We start from the raw sequence: 19,318 nt of genomic DNA, 5'->3' as shown, positions 1-19,318 counted from the left end.
AAACACTACTCTGGAATAGACCCTGAGTCCCTAGCAGGACAAGCCCTGCTAAGGGTTAATTTTGTCACCCGGGCATGGCCAGATATTAGGAAAAAACTAGAATAATTGGAGGACTGGCATGACAAACCCTTAAATGATTTATTAAGAGAAGCTCAAAGGGTTTATGTACGGAGAGATGAAGAAAAAGCTAAAGTGGAAGCAAAAATCATGATAGCCACTATGAGGGAAAACACCTTCCAGAAAAATCTGAATCAAAAACCCTCAGGAATTCCTCCTAAACACTCAGGGGCTAGAAGTGGGGAAAAGGGAAGAAATAAAAATCCAGCACCGTCAAAATTCCCGGGACAACCCAGGAATACCTGTTTTTATTGCAAAAAGGAAGGGCATTTTAAACGAGAATGCCCTCACTTAAGGAGGGATCTAAAGATACTTCAAGAGACACCTCCAGAGGAAGAATAGGGAAGTCAGGGGCTCTATTATTTTTGGGGGGACAAATACCATCTGGAGCCTTTGATAAATTTAAAAGTGGGCCCCCAAGAGGAGAAATTAGAATTTATAGTTGATACTGGGGCAGAAAGGACTTGTGTTGTTAATATTCCAAAGGGATGTGATATAAGTAATGATACTGTAAAAGTAACAGGGGCAAAAGGGGAAGGGTTTAAAGTTCCTGTCATTAAAAATGTGGTCATAGAAGGAGAAACAAAAATAGGAATAGGAGATGTTTTACTAGTTCCTGGGGCTGGCAGCAACTTATTGGGAAGGGATTTACAGATACAATTAGGAATTGGGGTTATCCCAGAAGAAGGGAAAATGACAGCCAAAGTGTTAAAACTTGGCCAGGAAGATGAAGAACAAATTAACAAAGAGGTTTGGGCTGGAAAAGGAAATAGGGGTGGATTGAATATTGACCCCATAAGGGTCACTATTGAAAGGGAAGAATGTCCCATATGTGTACGTCAGTATCCTATTTCTTTGGAGGGGAGAGAAGGCTTAAAGCCAGTAATAGAAGAATTGATAAAGGATGGGACATTGGAACCTTGCAAATCTCCTCATAACACCCCTATACTCCCAGTAAAGAAACCTGATGGAAATTACAGATTAGTGCAGGATTTAAGGGAGGTCAATAAAAGAACACGAGCCCGTTACCCTGTGGTTCCTAATCCTTATACTCTTTTAAGTAAAGTCCCACCTCAACATCAGTGGTTCAGTGTGGTGGATCTTAAAGATGCTTTCTGGGCCTGCCCACTGGCAGAAGAAAGCCGAGATATTTTTGCCTTTGAATGGGAAGATCCAAATACCGGGAGAAAGCAACAATTAAGATGGACAAAATTACCACAAGGATTCACAGAGTCCCCAAGTCTATTCGGGCAAGCCTTAGAAGAGATGCTACAAACTTTCCCCACTCCTGTAGGAATACAAATCATCCAATATGTGGATGATCTCCTAATATCAGGAGAAATAGAAGCTGAAGTCAGAGAAGCTACTATAAAACTTCTGAATTTTCTTGGGGAAAAGGGACTCAGAGTATCAAAAGGAAAGTTACAGTTTGTGGAATCAGAGGTAAAATATCTTGGTCACCTGATAAGCAAAGGTAGCAGGAAATTAAATCCTGAAAGAATTGCAGGGATCCTATCCCTTCCTCCTCCCTCTTCAAAGAAAGAGGTTAGGAAACTGCTAGGACTACTGGGATATTGTAGATTGTGGATTGAAGGATACACACAAGCAGTAAAATTTTTGTATGAGAAATTGACAGGAGGGGACAATATAAGATGGACTAAAAATGATGATGATAAATTAGAACAATTGAAATTGAAACTAGCCTCAGTACCAGCCCGAAGCCTAGCCTCCTTAGAAAAACCCTTTCATTTATATGTTAATGTGGAAAACGGAGTAGCTCACGGGGTTTTAGTTCAAGAATGGGGGGCGGTGAAGAAACCAATAGCCTTTTTATCCAAATTATTGGGTCCAGTGAGCCATGGCTGGCCAGTATGTATTCAGGCAATAGCAGCTACTGCTATTTTGGTGGAGGAAAGCCGTAAGCTCACCTTTGGAAGTAAATTAATTGTATGCACTCCTCATGCTGTTCGAAATGTGCTGAATCAAAAAGCTGAGAAATGGTTAACAGACTCCAGGATGTTAAAATATGAAGCAATCTTAATTGACAATAACGATTTGACAATAGAAACAAGCAGGAGTCTCAATCCAGCCCAATTCCTGTATGGGGAACCAAAAGATGATTTGGCACATAATTGTCTGGAAATTATACAATGCCAAACTAAAGTTCGGGAAGATTTAGCAGAACAAGCCCTTTTGGAGGGGAAAAAAATATATGTTGATGGTTCATCCAGATGCTTGCAAGGAAAAAGAATGTCGGGATATGCTATAGTTGATGGGGAAAATATGCAGACCATCAAAAAGGGAAGTCTACCTTCAAACTGGTCTGCTCAATCTTGTGAATTATATGCTCTAAAAAGAGCACTGGAGCATTTAGCACATAAAAAGGGGACAATCTATACTGATTCAAAGTATGGCTTTGGAGTAATTCATACCTTTGGGAAAATCTGGGAAGAAAGGGGGTTACTAAACTCAAAAGGGAAAGGACTAGTACATGAGGGACTTATTTTAGAAGTTTTAGAAGCGTTAAAACTGCCTGAGGAGATAGCTGTAGTACATATCAAAGGACACCAAAAGGGAATGACACCTGAAATGAGAGGGAATAACTTGGCGGATCAGGAGGCTAAAGAGGAGGCAGAAAATGGGGACAAACGAGTAATGTTAATTTTAACCCCAGACAGGGAAGAATTGGAAATCCCTAAATTTAATGAGAAAGAAGAAAAAGAATTACTCAAGATAGGGGGAGAACAGGATCAGTCTGGAAAGTCGAAACTCCCTGATGGGAGACAGTTACTTAATAAACCACTCACCAGGAAAATATTAGAAGATATGCATTAGAAAACTCATTGGGGTACTCAGGCTTTGTGTGATCACTTTCTAAGGGATTTTGGATGTATTGGAATTTTTGGGGTAGCAAAACAAATAACTGAAAACTGCATAACTTGACAAAAGGTAAATAGAAAAATAATGAGAAAAACACTATTAGGTGGCCGTGAATTAGCCTTACGGCCGTTCCAAAGTATTCAAGTGGATTTTACTGAACTTCCCCAAGTCCAAAAATGGAAGTTCTTATTGGTAATAGTAGACCACTAAACTCACTGGGTGGAAGCTATTCCCGCTGCCAGGGCCACAGCCAATGTGGTGTGTAAAACTCTTTTGGAACAGATTATTCCCAGGTATGGAATGATTAATAAAATAGACTCAGATAGAGGAACACATTTTACATCTAAAGTCTTACAGCAAATAACCCAAACCTTGGGAATAAAATGGGAATTGCATACCCCCTGGCACCCACAAAGTTCAGGCCGGGTGGAAAGAATGAATCAAACTTTAAAGAAGACCTTAACAAAATTAATGATTGAAACCCAGATGTCCTGGGTAAAATGTTTACCCCTGGCTCTATTAAGGGTTCGAACACAACCCAGGTCAGACCTGGGAGTGTCACCCTATGAAATGATGTTTGGACTACCCTTCCTTACCACCCGACATGAAACTGCCACTTATGAAGTAGGAGAAGTAAGTGTCAGAAAATATGTCACCACAATTGCTAAAACACTTGAAAACTTAAGGCTAAAAGGAATGATCCCTCAAACCACCCCTTTGGAGTTCAAAATTCATAATATTCATCCAGGAGAATGGGTACTGGTAAAGAAATGGAAGGAACAATCTTTAACTCCTCAATGGGAAGGTCCTTTTCAGGTACTGCTGACAACGGAGGCTGCAATCCGGACCAGGGAACGAGGGTGGATCCATGCCAGTAGAATCAAGGGACCTGTGAAGAAACCTGAGGAGTGGACTATAACTTCTGAACCGGGTGATACCAAATTGACTCTAAAGAGGGGGCTGGGTGGTAATGAACTGGGACAATCCACAGGATCCAAGAGATGAGCAAAGAATCACGCCTAATTGGGAAGTGAGACCAAGCCTGTATCAGTGGTTTCAAGTCCTGCCTGGACAAGTTCTGAGACACCTTCGATATCCACCTTGGGGAGGAATACTCCCACTCCAAACAGGAGGATCGGGGCTGTTTCGGTCGGGAAATCCTCATATTTTTGCTTTGGCCTGTGATCTGTATAAAGAAGGGGGAGAATCACAACTTCCATCAGTGCCACACCATATACCTTGTCTAAATCATCCCAATACGGGACATGCTAGCTGGGTTAAATATAAGTGTTTAATTTGTGGGAAAAATTGGTATTGCAGCTCACACAATCGGCGTTCTTGTTGTAGGGAGTGTAGAGCACAAAATCGATCCTCTGTCCAAACAGAATTGCAGGCAACTGAAATAATAACTCTGCTCTGTGGATGGGAATTACTGGTGCCTCTTGAGTGGGAAATACCTGAGGAACAGTGGAATACTACTGTTAAAAGATGTCAAAAGAGATTTGCTTGGAAATTACAAAAGAGGAAGTGACAAGGAAATAGGGGGCAAGACCAGATTGGCCTCTATAACTCGCCACCAAGAAGAATATAAGACACCTGCTGTGAGCTGCAACCTCATAGGCAGGATGGGTGGGGGTGTAAGCCATACTGGACCCCTATTATTCCTTCTTCTGTCACTTATCCTTCTCCCTTTTGGGACACCAGCAAAGCCATGTTACAAATGCTATCGAAAACTGTACATGGAAAGACGCCGGGGTTTCTTTCTTATTACCCACACCAATATCAATAGTCACTGCTATAACCCATCCAAGTTAAGTACCTGTATACATAAAGAGGAAAAATATTGGATCACAGAAAACTTAGGAGTCAGTGGTACTAGATTGGGAAGCACTTGCCCAAAAGGGGAAAAATGGATTTGTTTCACGGGTGGTCAAGGGAAAGACCCAAGATTTGATAAAAGAACAAGTGATAAGAAAAAACATAAAACCAACACAGCAACCTAAACCTAACTTAACCTCACGTCAGGACTTGTATGCAAGGTTCAAACAGCAATTAAAAGGAGAAATAGATATCTCAAGACTAAGAAAAAACCTGTTTGTGGATTTAGGGGAAAGGATAAGTAAAGAACTTAACATAACGAACTGTTTGGTCTGTGGAGGAGCTTTAATGACGGAAGAATGGCCATGGAAAGGTAGTAGCATAGGCCCGGTGGAACTCCTTAAGTGGAACCGGACCAATGTAAGAGGGGGGACTCAACCAGAAGGATGGATTCTAAGTTCAACAGTGATAGGGGAGGAATGTTTATGGTGAACTGGTAAGGAATTTATTAAAGAAATAGGGAAAACTCCCTGTAAAAGGTATAAAGTTAGCAATGGAACTTCTACATGGTGGATCCCAGAGGAACCAACTCTGTATTGGACTTAAGAAAAAGTAAAAGAAAAGAATTGTGTGTATGATAATCAAACCACACTCTTCAGATGTAATGGTAAAGGGAAAAATCCTTACTCTGGAATCCCAGAAATATCTAAATTTTGGGAAAATATAAATCAACAAAAAAATGACTATTGGAAGGCACCAGATGGCTTATTTTGGATATGTGGGAAAAGGGCGTACCCAAAGCTCCCTTCACAATGGAAAGGGAGTTGTACTCTGGGAATCATTCAACCAGGATTCTTCCTTTTGCCAGGACCAGATGGAGATCAATTGGGAGTGCCGGTTTATGACGACCTAAAAAGAAATAAAAGGGAATTGTTTGGAGGACCTCAAAAATGGGAAGATGAGGAATGGCCCCCTGAACGCATACTAGAAACATATGGACCAGCTACTTGGGCACAAGATGGAAGCTGGGGATATCAAACCCCAATTTACATGCTAAATCGCATTATAAGACTCCAAGCTGTGGTAGAAATCATAACCAATGAAACAGCTGGGGCTATGGAATTAATAGTCAGTCAGCAACGCCAAGCCAGAGCTGCAATATATCAGAATAGACTGGCTTTGGACTATCTATTGGCTGAAGAAGGGGGTGTTTGCGGGGAAATTTAATACATCAGATTGTTGTTTGCAAATTGATGACAATGGAAATGCCGTTCCAGATACCGCCAAGAACATCAGAAAAATAGCCCATGTGCCAGTCCAAAAATGGGAGTCAATGATGACCACTAATTGGTGGAATAACCTGTTGGGGATAGAATGGTGGAAGAAGCTAGGTTTCTTCCTCCTATGCGCTACAGCTGGTTTAATATTCCTCCCTTGTCTAATCCCCTGTTTCATCCAACTAATCACCAAAGTGGTGCAGGGCATGCAAATAGTAGCAATGCCTACAGAACCAAAATTGGCCACATCTGGAACGGCACAAAAAATCATGGTATTAAGAAAACAAAATAATGTAAAAGATCCATTGGAAGAAGCTAAACTGATTTGTGAGAAAAATGAACGAGTGCTAGAAGCTGGAAAACAAGAATTATTGCTCAAGCCAAATGATTTATAAAAAAAATAAAAGGAGGGCTTGTTGTGAATTCATGTTGTAAATATTGGCTTTTCACAATTATTCTAATAAATATATTATATGCTTTCACTATATTCTTTTCCCTTAGCAAGATATAGGCTTAGATAGGAATTCTGAATGGTAAGGATATGTCTCATCTGGAGAAGGTAAGATAACTCCAACAGGCAAGACAATGGGAGGATCAAGCTGTGGAAAACAGGCTATTACCAGCAGCAGGAAATGGAGAGCAAACTGTTACCAAAAAGCCGGTACCAGGACGTTGTCAAGGGGGAAAGAGATGAAGCCCATCTGCTCTCTGAGGAAGTATAAGGGGCCTGGACTCTTATCAACAAGTGACCATCTGCAGCAGAAAGGAAACCAAAAAACTCCAAAATAATGCTGACCAGCTAGACCAGCAAAAATTATGCTGACCAGCAGAAAATAAAATTGAAAAAACATGATCCAAGAAGGTGGAACCAGGGAGGGGATATACTTGAATATGCATTAACCTCTCACAGCAAGGATGGGATAAAAAGGACACTCCTGAAATACCAGGTGTGCTCTTGGCAGCATGCCAAGGCACCCGGCCGTATCTCTTTGCTTTACTTTATGTCTCTTGCTGTCTTTATTAAACATTTTTAAAATTTTACAGGAGTGAACTTCGTTTTTCACATAACTTTGGAAAAAATTCGTGAAAGAAGGAATAAGTATATAACTGTATTTATAACAATGTAGACCACATAAAAATATAGTGTGGCCTAAAGATTCCTCCCAAAACCCAGCAGTAACTACCTATTCAGGCGATAACGACCCTAGGTGACGCTTATCAGCCTGAGAGAAAGAGCAGAACACGGGCCATCAGGCTAGACAATGAGAAGAGCCCAGCCGAGATGCCCAACGGCTCCACAACGAATCTGGATACCCCACCCTATAAGCCACGACCAAAAAAGCAATCTAACTAAACAATGAGAGGAGCCCAGCCGAGATACCCATCGGCTCCACACCGGACCTGGACACTTCACCCTGAGAGCCCAACCAAAGATACAATCAGGAGGCAATCAGAACTTTTCACATGTGAAAGGACTCTGCCCAGTGGTCTATTGATTCAGTTCGACAGTTCCAGGAAATCCATTCAACCAACCATCTAGACTCTTTGTGGAACAGTGACTGCTCAGAGTTTTAGCCTCAGGACACAAAATCCCTATAAAAACCCTGGACGGTCAACCCTCCGTGTGGATTTGGGTAAATCTGTACCTCTGGGTATAGACCCCTGTCCACCCAGCGCTGCACTGATTTATTTTATTGTGGTTTTTTTCTCCCGTTTGTGATTGAAATTGTTTTATAATAAATCGCTGTTTATATTAACCCTATTTTGCCATTGCATTTATAACATCAAGGTTTGAAGAAAAAAGATGCCTTTCCTGTTCTCAGATAATGTGTAATCTACATTCTTCCAGGCTTCCCAGCAATCTTCTGCATTTTCAAACTTGCTCCTTTCTCACACTTACCTGTCTACCTTTTTGTTTCCTTCAGCTATTTCCATTCCTGTTTTCAGAGTAACGGCTCTATACTTTTACCTTTACACGTACTTCATGTGTTTGACTCAGGTGTTGGTGAATGAGGCATCATGAGATACAGGAGGTTTCTCCACATAGGGATTGATTTTCTTGGGGTTTGCAGGCTGTACAAAGCATTGCTGTGCACTACATCTTCCCTGACTTTGTGCTATCTCCCCACTAAACAATCTCTTAGTACAGTTGGGGTCCCTCTCAGAAAAGGTGTTAATACATTAAGAATAATTTCTACAGAGTCTGGGATCATTTCATCTGCATGTTTGTGTTTTGTTGGTAAGTAATGAGTTTTTGTAGCAGCAGCAGCAGAGATATTCTTAGCTTCCTGTGTAGGGGTTGAGGTAGGTTCCCCTGTTTTTTGAATACACAGTTCTGCTGGTCATTGAATGGGTTTTGTCAGGAGGGTCTGGCCTGTGGTGCAGAAGGATGCACACATCCCAGAATCCAAAACTTTCCATACCACCTGTATTGGTTCTGACCTAGGTAAAGTTCACAGCCCTTCCAGCGCTGTGCTTTGCATTGGTACCTAGGCGGGTGTTGAGAACAGACCCGTGTTTTAGCTACTGCCTGGCTGTGCTGTCCCTCTGACATTCCTTCCCCCATCAAAGGGGATGGGAGTGGGCAAGATTTTGGGAGAGGACACAACCAAGCCAACTGACCCAAATTAGCTAAAGGGATATTCCATACCTTGTGACGACAGCTCAGAGAGCTAAGCTAAGGGAGACGGGAGGAAGGGGGGGCATTTCTGAGTTTTCAGTGTTTACCTTCCAGAGGAACCGCTACGCGTGCTGAAGCCTTTCTTTTCAGAAAATGTCCAAACATCAATGCTGATGGAAGCAGAGACTGACTTTTTTCTCTTCAGCCCACGCAGGCACAGATCTTTGCTTATTTCTTTATTTTACTGTAATAAAACTGCTTTATCTCACCCTGCTGGCCCTTCTTCGTCTTATCCTCTTTTCTGTCTCAGTGGGAAAGAGAGTGACAGAGAGACAGAGTGGGCACGTGGCACCCAGCCAGGGTCGACCCACTGCAGTCATTTTGGCACCTGAATGTGGGACGATATAAAGTTGGTGAAATGGACTATAGCAGGACCCTCGAGGGGCCAGGCTGGAACAGCAGAGTGCAGGCCTGGGGTGGCAAACAGTTTAGCAATGAGCCCGAAGCTGTGGCAGGAGCAGCATGGGTCTGGGCAGACCCAGAGATGTGGAGCTAAAAGTGGAATAAAAATCCAGAGCAGCAGCAGAGACAGCAGGGGCTGGGCAGGCCTGGAAGGAGAAAGAAGGTGGAGGGGGGCATTGTTTTGGGTGTCCCCTGGCTGTCACCTGTGTAATGCCCTGGCAACAGCAGCAGCTGCTGGGCTCCCACAAGCAGCCATGAGACACCCCCTTTCAAAGGTGGTTGGGGTCCCGGTTTTCCCCTGAGGCACCCAAGCAGATGGTAAGGATCCCTCCCAGAGTGATCGGGTATTGAAAGGACCCAGTTACATGGCCACACTTGTGAGCAGAGGCTCACCCACAGTAAACAGACACAGTGATGGAAAAGTTGTGCAATAGCAGTGGTTCCTCAGGGCAGCAGCAGTCCAACACCAAAACCTCAACCATCTGCCCTTTGAGCCGTGTCCCCCAGCTAAGATAATGTCATAACCCCACAGCCTATCCTTCCTCCCCCAGACATGACACCCAAATGCACCTTTCCCTTGGCTGACTCCTCAGTGTGGGATGTAAGAGGTCTCAGCCATGTCTTGTGTCTTCATGACCTGTATTTTGCCCCAGACAACCGCTCCCTTCACTGACTCTTCCTTACAGATGGGAAAAAATTCCCTAAAGAATCCAAAGCAAAAGAAGGGCCTCTGCTTTGCAGTATTGAGACAAAATTAAATGCCAAAATGCAGCTAAAACGCAGAATCAAAAAAAAAAAAAAAAATAAAAAATTCTTAGCTTATAATGGCACAGCTCCTTATCAAACTCAGGGATCACTAAATTTCTAGCTAAATACAATCTAACTCATTTTCAAAATGTAAACAAGACAGCCAGTCCTGTCCTGCTGGGTCCCAGCAGTGCCTCGCAGCAGTCCTGCATCCATGTCAGGATGCTGGCCAACACAGAGCTGTCCTGGAAACTAAGGCAGCTGACTTTAAGTTTTGCAGGTACCCAAAGGTCAAGCCCAGCGGTGCTCCCTCAAGATTTAGCAGTTCTGAGTGATCTCCCCTGAAGTCGCCCACTCCTTGTGACACCAGTTGCTTTCCTGTGCAATGTTCTACCTGCCCCAAGAGTAAAGAGGGAGCTGGAGAAAGAGCATGCCAGGCTGCTCTTGATCCTTTCCCAGCAATGCTGGTTAAGTGGAAAAGTCCCAGCTGGCTCAAATGTGTAAATGTAAGAGCCATGCACTGGAAGGGTCAGTGGGAAGGATGATCCAGGAACCATTGGCCTGGCAGCCTGAGCTTGCTACTGGGGAAGGGTTTGGAGTAAATCCTGCTGAGTGCCATCCCATGGCATGTGCAGGGAACCAGGGGGTCTGCTGGAGGATGGGAAAGCTCTGGGGAGGGATGGGGACAGCTGGGGGGTCCTGGTGGGGTGTTGAGGAGTTCTGTGAGCGTGTTTTGGGGCCGTTTGTGTTGGTGGGCATGTTGGGGAAGGAGTTGTCTGGAAGTGAGAGGTCTAGGATGGAATTTGAGTCAGTTTGACGGCAAGATCCATGGTTTGGCACAGCTTTGGTTATGGAGGACATAAGGAATATCTACGACTTTTCTTGTTAGTGGTCCCGGTTCTCATGCAAAGAAGAGGGGAGAGCTGTACTGTACTGGCCACTTAGATATCTGTACCAGGCGGAGAATTAGCCTTTTTACAATTTACTCAGTTGTTTGGACTACTTTTGTAATACTGAGTGGACTTTCATTCCTTGAGAGCTTTAATCCTTCAGAGAATTAGGATATTATCATCCCTCCATAGAAAACCAAAGGTTTGCAAACCAAAGAATGTCCATTTTTTTAGCCTCTCTGGAGTGTTATATTTTGTAAAGTGACTCTCAATGGATAACGTTAAGGCAAAGGACTTGCTGCTTTGAGATAGAAATCAAACTTGCAAATCTTTCACATTCTCCGGCCATTCCAATTAATTGGTGAATCTGCAACTTTTTGGAACTACTTGATTGGAGCAATGGGGAAGCTCTCACGAATTGAGGATTCTTAAATGCCAGATCCTTCTGTGCCTTCCCCACAAAGATGTTTTATAGCTGCAGGAAATGACATCAATGGGAAAATAATTCCCACATGTAATTAATCTGACTAAGACTAAGCATTGCCAGCAGTTGCTCCAGGAGTTCCTGCCAACAGACCCTGCAGGAAGGAGCACAGCCCCCAGTGCATGTGGGCTTTGGCTGCCCTCTGGCACAGAAGCCCCCCAGGAGCACAGGAGACGAGCACCAGCACTGCCAGGGATGGCTCGGGGTGGGGGGTGGCAGCTCTGCCTTGGTGAGGACTCTGCCACACCTGCTGATCTCAGTGCTGGCCGCGCCCCAGGGCTCAGAGCAGCATTTGTGCCTTGGCCCAGATGTTCCTTGTCTGTGTCACACCTGCGGGTTTAGAATGGCCACCAGCTGGGACGTGTCCCAAGGAGGCCGTGCCAGCTTCTGTTCAAGCCCCCGTGCCCTTCCTGCTGCGGCTGTGTCAGCAGCCCTGGGGGCCCCTTCTGCTGCCCTGAGCCCACAGAGCAGGGCAGCGTTTGCTGATGGTTTGAGGCATTCCTAAAAATCCTGTCAGGCTGTCTTAGACACTTTGGGCAAGGGATTCCTTCCAAGCTGGGCCACTTTGGGGGGGATGGGGGCAGCCCCAGGGCAGAGGGCAGTGTGTGCAAGGGCCCTTTGTGACACATGGTCACCGTGGAATGGAAGGGGACAGGCTGTCCAAGGGCCCTTTGTGACACGTGGTGACATAGGAGCTGGCGGTGACAGGACCACGCCACAGTGCCCAGTGCACGCGACGGGACAGGACGCGCCAGAGCGGTGCTGTGAGGAGCCCCCGCACAGCACACTCCTTTGTGTCTGACCCGGAGCTTTTCCAAGGCTTTACTGCTACAGGTGACCTCGTGGAAAGACTGCGGGACTTGGTGTCCCGTGGCTTTCCCGAGGCTTTTCTTTTGCAGGTGCCTGCGAGGCCAGACTGCAGGACTTGGTGTCCCGTGGCTTTCCTGAGGCTTTTCTTTTGCAGGTGCCCGCAAGGCCAGACTGCGAGACTTGTAACCTGGAGCTTTTCTGAGGCATCTCCCACCCTTCCGGCCTCTGCCCTCAAGGTGAGACTGTGGGACTTAGTGAGCACAATCATTTACGAGGAGTCTCCGGTCATTGTGGCAGGAGCCCTCAAGACCAAACTGCAGGACTTGCTGTCCTGTAGCCTTGCTGAGGCTTCTCTGTCTCAGGTGCCTTCAAGGCACAACTGCAGGACTTGTTGACTCAGAGATTTCCCAAGGCATCTCTCTTTAAGGTGCCTTCAAGGCAAGATTGTGTCATGGCGGGCAGATTCCTTAGCCTGTTCAAGGTGTTCAGGGGGAAAAGAAAGACGGACCCTGGAGCTGCCCCAGCACAACTGCCTGAAGAGCCAGAGCAGTTCCAGCCACAGCAGGATGGTGAGTGGCAGAGCTAGGCCACAGGGCTGATGGCTGCAGCTAGCTAGGCCCCATCCCATCCCATCGCATCCCATCCCATCCCATCCCATCCCGTCCCGTCCCGTCCCGTCCCGTCCCGTCCTGTCCCGTCCCGTCCCGTCCCATTCCATGTACTGTGGACATTCCCATGGACAGGACAGAAGAGGGGATGGGGCTGATTCCCGGCACTGGCTGTGATCCATCCCCTGAACCAACCCAGGGCTGTCCCTGCCAGGGGAATGCACAGCTGGGCTGTGTTCTCTGGCCTCTCCCGCAACCCCTCAGCTCTGGCTGCTCTTTGCCAGATGCAGCCATGGACGGGACACAAGAGCAGGACCCAGCCCGTGGCCGTTTCCACAGAGCAGCGCAGGTACCTGCAGCCATCCCCACCTGGGCTGGGCCTGCTGGCACTGCTCAGCCCAGCAGCGCACTTGGAGCAAGCACGCCATGGAACATGCCTCTCTTCCCCGTCCTTTGTCCTGCTTGCACAGAGGTTCCGGAAGTTCCTGGGCATTCGGCGTAGAAAGAACAACACCACAGCAGCAACTGAGTGTGCAGCTGAGCCTGACTCCGGGCTGACCGAGCTCCAGGCAGAGCCTGATGTCAGCCCAGATTCAGCTGAGCACTCAGAAGATTCTGCTGCTGCAGTGAATGATGAGAGCACAAAGGATGACATGGCAGTGACAGAGAACGTGGCCATTCCAAATGATGAGACTCAGGGCATTGCAGATGCTGACATCACACCTGCTCCCACTCTGAGTCAGGAACTCATAATGGAAAATTTCAAGGACAATTATGTTTCTTGTGAGCAGCAGGTACCCAGCCTGGCACCAGAACTGGAGGCCTCCCAGGATCATGTGCCCCCTCAAGCCACATCCACAGGGGCCCCTCAGCCTTTGAGGCCAGCAGAGCATGACGGGAAGGTAAACACTTCTTGGGGGAAGCTGGGGAAGTTGCGGCCTTGAACAGCACTCCAAGTCTTCCCCATGCCTCCTCCAGGTGCCAACTATTGTAAGAAACATTCACCAGAGTCTCGTGTCCCGTGTCACTGTGGATGTCAGGCAGCAAATTGACATTATAAGGCTGGCTGAAGAACACCCTGTCGATGTGGCGCTGACCCTCCTGCGCTGTGCCCCATCGTGTGACAGGTATGGGGCCCACGTGTCTTGAGAGCTCAGGGCTCCCCAGCCTTTGGAGCCCATCGCCCTGCACAGCCTGTCCATTGGGGTCTGCCCAACAGGCAGAGAGGTCCAGGTGCCTCGGGCCCCTCTGTTTCCTGAGGCTGCTGCCAATGCTCCCTCCCTGCCCCTCAGGGCACCAGGACTCTGTCACCTGGGACCCCACAGCTGTGTAGGGCATGGTGCTGTGACTGAGACACCCCTGACACAGAGCTCTGATCCCACAGAGCTGCTGCAATGATGTGGAGAACCATAGGATCGTCAGGACCTACAGTGGAGAAAGTGCTGCCAGCACTGCTCTATGTGATGGAGAACTGGCCCCTTTGCAGCATCTGCACCTCTGATGGGGACGACAAGGACGTTTTTCCCCTGACTGTGAGTTTCTGGAGCTGGCCGTTGATCAACCATCGGTTGCTTCTCCAACAGCTCTCTATCCTCTCCCTGCCTCTGGGAGCGCTGGGCTGAAACCTGGCCTAGGGGCAGGCTCAGGGGGCACCAGGCCTGCTGCTCCCCCTGTGCCTCCCCTCGGGCCCTGCCCCATGGACACCTCGGCACTGAGCGCTGTCTTTGGGTGCTTCTTTTGCAGGCAACTGTGGCGCTCTGGCTGATTATCCAAGTGCCTGAATGCCACGAGGCAATGATCCTTTATTCTGCTCGCCTGTTTGTGGCTCTGCTGTTCCATGTTGTCATCACCACCCAGCAGATGCCACCAGTGGAAGTTGACAGCATCTGGAGAGCATGCCGGGAGCAACACCGCCTTCCCAGCAACCCCAACAGGTGCCAGTCCTCCTGTCCTTCCCGTGCCCTTGTGGCCGGCACCAGTGTGCCCAGTGTGACCTGGGCTTTGCTGTGCACACAGGTTTGCAGTGCAGGCCATGAAGGCTCTGCTCTGCCGACTGCGATGTGACAATGAGCTGATGGCTATGGAGCGCAAGCGTGGCTGGGACACGCTGCTCTGTGCCGACACCCAGCACTATGCCGTGGGTCTGCTGGCCAGGTGAGACTCCCTTCTCGCCACTGCCTCTGACATTTGTGCCCTGTGCCCAGGCTGCCCCTCATAGTCCCCATTGTCCCGGCCAGAGGGCCTCATGACTCAGGGATGGCCAAGTAGACTGGAAAAAGCGGAGAGAGGAGGGTGCCCAGAAGGAGCCACCTCCCAAAGCACTTCCAGTTCCTCCAGGGATGCTGGGGAAAGGCTGGACACGTCTGTGAGTCATTCCTGGGAGAGGTTTGTCCTCCCCACCTCAGGCTCTTGGTGCCACGTTCCCCCTGACAGGGAGATGCGCCGTGTCTTGATCCCCTTCTGTTCCCGCATTGCACTCCAGCTGCTCAGGGCACTCATCTGGGAGGAGCCATGCTGGGATCTGCCCTTACTGGCATTCCTTGTGGAGGTGAGCCTGACGGTCAGCTCTACCTGGCTGATCTGCCTGCCAGCCCTGTCCCCTTGCATGGTCACAACTGCCTGGGATGTTGCCTGCGCCCTGTGCTGCTGCCTGGGCCCAGCCCTGCACAGTTCCAGGCTCCTGCCGGCTGGGTCCCCTGTCACTGCCCTGTGCCTTTCAGGTCCTCGAGTGTTTGGATTTGTCTAAATATGGTGACGGTGTCCTGGAAATCGTGTCAAGGCACCTGCAGAGCGAGTGCAGGCAGAGGCGTCACCTGGCGCTCCGAGGCCTCGTGGTGCTCAGCAAGGATCCCTCGATGGTGAGAACGGGGCAGCGGCTGAAGCTGTGCTGGGGAAAGCAGCCCCTTGGGCTGGCTGGGCTTCAGGAGCTCAGGCAGCTGCTCCCAGCTCTCCTGCCTCACCTGCCTGAGTGCTTTGGGACAGGCCTTTGGCCTCTGGGCCCGGCAGCAGCAGGGTGTGGCTGCAGTGCCAGGGTGGTGTTGGCGATGCAGCCGTTCAGGGCTTCCCAGCACAGCCTTGTTTTCCACACAGGCCACAAGAATGTGCAGCCTGTCTCGAAGCCTTCAGAAGCTGTTGGGTGATGCAGATGGAGACATTGTTGGCATGACCCTCCGTGTATTCAATAATATGCTCAACAATAAAGACATTGTGATATCCAGCAGCACTGCCCCAAAGCTGGCTGAGGCACTCCTGCTGCTCTTTGACCACGTAAGGCTCTGCACCCTCAGCCACAGGCACTGGCTGCTGCCCAGAAACTTTGTGTCTTACAGATTTCTGGGCCTTTGCCCAGGTGAGCCTGGAGGAATTGGTATTAAGGTCTTTTTCTCTTCTTTCCCTCCAGGACCACAGCCATGTGCAGTTGCTCTCCCTTGACCTCTTCTTCAAGGTGATGGATTTGGTAGTGGATGAGGGAAAAAAGCCCCTGGAGAAGATTTTGATCCAGAGCCTGCTTCCACTCTACTTCCACTGCCATGATGAGAACCGGCGCGTGGCGAAGGTCAGCTTTGGTGTGATGTTGGTGCATCCCTGGGAGGGGCATCGGCTTTCTCCTGCCCTGGAACCTCCCAGGTTACAGCTTCTTCTGGGCCCTGTCACCCAGACAAGAGTCCTGTGCCCTGGGCTGCAGTGCCATCTCTGCATCTCTGCTGCTCTCCAGGCCTCTCGGGAAACACTGCTTCGTGTGGCCGAGTTCCTAAAGATGAGGAATCTCAAGCAACTGGTAAAAAAGGAGCAGCTGTCCAAGTTTCCCGAGTGTCTGGTACGGACGGCATGGAGAAGCCCAAACCACAGCCCCGGATGTTCACTGTGTGGGGCTGGAAGCTGTGGCGCCTGCCCGGTGCTGCACCCAGGGGCTCCAGCCGGCGCCCCACACGCCGCTCCCTTCCCTGGGAAACAAAGGTTCTTCTCCAGGCTCCTGCGGCCCTGAGCGGGGCTGCGGGGCTGGGTGGCACCGCAGCTCCCCGGGCAGCAGCCGGCCCTCTGCCCCCTCCAGAGCCCGGCGCCAGCGGCTGCTGGCCGGGCCTCAAAACAGGGCGGGCACGGGAGGCCGGGGCTGGCCACAGGCAGTGCCCGGCCGAGGGGCAGAGCCCGCACCAACCCTTCCCTCCTGCCGCTCTCTCCAGCTGGCACAGGACAGGAGCCGAGCAGCCGAGCACCTGCGCCGGGCCCGGCCATACCTGGACAGCCCACAGGAGCCCCTGCAAGAGGAGGCTGTCAGGTTCATCGGTGAGCCATGAGCCGTGAGGCGGCAGCAGCACCCGGGCCCGGTGCCCTGGAGCCCCGGCTGCCCTCGGGGCTGCTGCTGCCGGCCTCTGGCAGCCGTGCCTTTGGGCTGAGTCAGGATGCGGCACGGGCCCGGGCTGAGCCCTGCCGGGCCAGGAGGCCGTGTGGCCACAGGGCTGGCAGCCCCGCTGGCAGGGAGCTGTGCTGCTGGGACGCTGACAGGCTCTGTGTTCCCAGAGATGGTCGGGATGTTCATCAGAGGGCAGAAGGAAGACCTCCAGGTCCTCAATGAGGGTGAGTGAGAGCAGCGGGCGGTCAGGGCGGGGCTGGCAGGGGGCAGTTGCCATTCCTGGGCAGGGAGTTGCAATCCCTGGCCCAGCTGCAGAGTGCTTCGTTCCTTGTGTGGCTGAGGGCTGGTATGGGCAGAGAATAGAGATATTTCAGGGACATGGGTGGGATTTGTGGCCAGCACCTTCTGGCTGATCCTGTTGTCCGGTCCTCTCTTGTGGCCATCGCAAGAGCCAGGTGGAATGTCCTTGGCAGGAATGTCTCCTCGGATCCCTGCAGATGCATGCCCTGACCGTGGCTCTCCTCTGTTTCAGCCCTTCAAGCCCTGAGGAAGACACCAGTCCATCCCACTGTAGTCTAAATATTCAAGCCCAGTTCGCCAGTGAACAAGTGCCTCAAGAACAGCACCAGGAGACACTGAAGAGGACACCGCCTTCCAGTCCCAGTGGAGATCCAGGCACAGCTGGCACAGCTGAGCCTGTGGGATGCTCATGGGACTTCAGCCCTCTCCCTGCTTGTAGATTTTCCCAGCCTCCAGCCCTCAGACTCTGCCCATCCCCTTTTTTTCCCTTTACTCTTCCTCCCTTGTGACAGCTCCTTACCTCCAGCCCGCAGACTCTGCCCATCTCCTTTTTTTCCCTTTACTCTTCCTCCCTTGTGACAGCTCCTTACCTCCAGCCCTCATACCATGACCATCCCCTTTTTTTCCCTTTACTCTTCCTCCCTTGTGACAGCTCCTTACCTCCAGCCCTCATACCATTCCCATCCCCTTTTTTCCCTTTACTCTTCCTCCCTTGTGACAACTCCTTACCTCCAGCCCTCGTACCATGACCATCCCCTTTTTTTCCCTTTACTCTTCCTCCCTTGTGACAGCTCCTTACCTCCAGCCCTCATACCATTCCCATCCCCTTCTTTTCCTTTCCAGCTCATCCCTTTGCTTCGCCTTCCATTAATAAACAGTTTGACTTTTTCACTCTACCTGCACCTGTGTGGAGCTGAAGCGGCACAAATCCGGAGCTCTGTGACACACGGGCCCCTCCTGCCATTCTCTTCTGAACCGTGTTTTGTGCACAGACGCAGAGGAAGGAGCGCAGATCAGGCTGGAAAGGTCCCTGTGCTGAAGGTCCAGTTCCACAGCATTGTGGAGTTAAAGGTCTTTCTGAAGGCCAGTAGTGAGTGGGACAAGGAGCCTGTGTGTGTCAGGGACCAAAGTTGTGCCTAATGCCCTGCCATATCTGGTCTTCTGTTGTGCACATCAACAGGATGATGAAGAACATAGAATGAAGGAAACCTTAAGGGTTAACTGCTGGGAATTTGACCCTTAAGAGGAACAATGGATTGATCAATTGATGGGAAGTTAACCTGTGAAAGAGGAACAGTAACAATGAGACTGTTATTGGCATGGTGACCTTACCTCATGTACTGGCCAAGGATGAGATGACATGGTAACTGGGAAAATTCTACTCCAGTGGAGAAGATAGGAGGCTTGGTTCTGCAGTGGAGAGGCAAGAAGGTCAAAATGCACGACTATTTGATGCAGGGGATGCCCTGAAGGTGCGCGGCCTGCCTGCCCCTCCCACTGGAGCACCTTGCTCCATCTCCTGCTGCTGCTCAGTGGCTTTTCACCAATCCAGGGGTTGGTATGTATTTGTATTTGTTCTGGTTTATTGTATATTTGGGAGAAAACCCACGTGGCCCCTTTCTCCCACCCCTCAACTGGTTTGGGCAGTGATTTTTCTGAGCGAAATGTAAAAAACCTGTTTATTTCACAGGCAATGCACTACCCAGCAGAAGAATGAACAATATCAAATTACAAAACCTCTCGCCGCTCCGAAGAGATGACAAATTCAGAGGGTCTCCCTCCTTCGGGTGTTCGGTGTGTTGTCAGTCTCTGTGGTGCTGGAAAATGCTGCTGCCCAGGCTGGGCTCCTGGTGTTCCACGGGTGCAAGCTCCTGGTGCTCCCCCAAGTCCCCTGTCCAGAGGAGGTTCGATCCATTCCAAGGAAAAGGGAAAGAAAGCAGTCCAGGAAGACCTC

At 49.4% G+C, this 19,318-nt stretch overlaps 1 protein-coding gene across 7 annotated transcripts; it reads left to right on the top strand.

The window, feature by feature from the left end:
* Positions 1 to 11,989: 11,989 nt before the first annotated feature.
* LOC111945172 (maestro heat-like repeat-containing protein family member 7) lies at positions 11,990 to 18,260 on the top strand. Of its 7 annotated transcripts, none has more exons than XM_086874894.1 (17): positions 11,990 to 12,341; positions 12,533 to 12,674; positions 12,998 to 13,062; positions 13,184 to 13,615; positions 13,692 to 13,840; positions 14,098 to 14,245; positions 14,457 to 14,647; positions 14,730 to 14,867; positions 15,147 to 15,261; positions 15,434 to 15,571; positions 15,804 to 15,980; positions 16,114 to 16,269; positions 16,429 to 16,530; positions 16,895 to 16,997; positions 17,232 to 17,288; positions 17,597 to 17,959; positions 18,031 to 18,260. In XM_086874894.1, exons 2-16 carry the CDS (start codon positions 12,557 to 12,559, stop codon positions 17,641 to 17,643), a joined length of 2,136 nt encoding a protein of 711 aa, XP_086731020.1. In that variant the 5' UTR covers positions 11,990 to 12,341; positions 12,533 to 12,556; the 3' UTR covers positions 17,644 to 17,959; positions 18,031 to 18,260. The 7 variants fall into 7 exon arrangements, with proteins under 7 accessions (XP_086731020.1, XP_086731025.1, XP_086731021.1 ...); XM_086874899.1 differs by having other exon boundaries at positions 12,016 to 12,341; positions 17,597 to 17,889; positions 18,170 to 18,260; XM_086874895.1 differs by having other exon boundaries at positions 12,016 to 12,341; positions 17,597 to 17,889.
* The last annotated feature ends 1,058 nt before the right edge of the window (positions 18,261 to 19,318 follow it).

The sequence above is a fragment of the Cyanistes caeruleus genome, unplaced genomic scaffold, assembly GCF_971803275.1.
Source record: "Cyanistes caeruleus unplaced genomic scaffold, bCyaCae1.hap1.1 HAP1_SUPER_34, whole genome shotgun sequence".
In the NCBI taxonomy this organism is placed as follows: domain Eukaryota; kingdom Metazoa; phylum Chordata; class Aves; order Passeriformes; family Paridae; genus Cyanistes; species Cyanistes caeruleus.
The sequence above is the reverse complement of the archived record's forward strand: the minus strand, read 5'-3'. Positions and strand labels throughout refer to the sequence as shown.

Bases quoted from the DNA above. Each gene is read 5' to 3' on its own strand.
- LOC111945172 (XM_086874894.1), top strand. From the start codon at position 12,557: ATGGCGGGCAGATTCCTTAGCCTGTTCAAGGTGTTCAGGGGGAAAAGA. The intron at 13,616-13,691 runs GTAAACACTTCT...TGCCTCCTCCAG, and splicing joins CAGCAGAGCATGACGGGAAG to GTGCCAACTATTGTAAGAAA. The intron at 15,572-15,803 runs GTGAGAACGGGG...TTTTCCACACAG, and splicing joins TCAGCAAGGATCCCTCGATG to GCCACAAGAATGTGCAGCCT.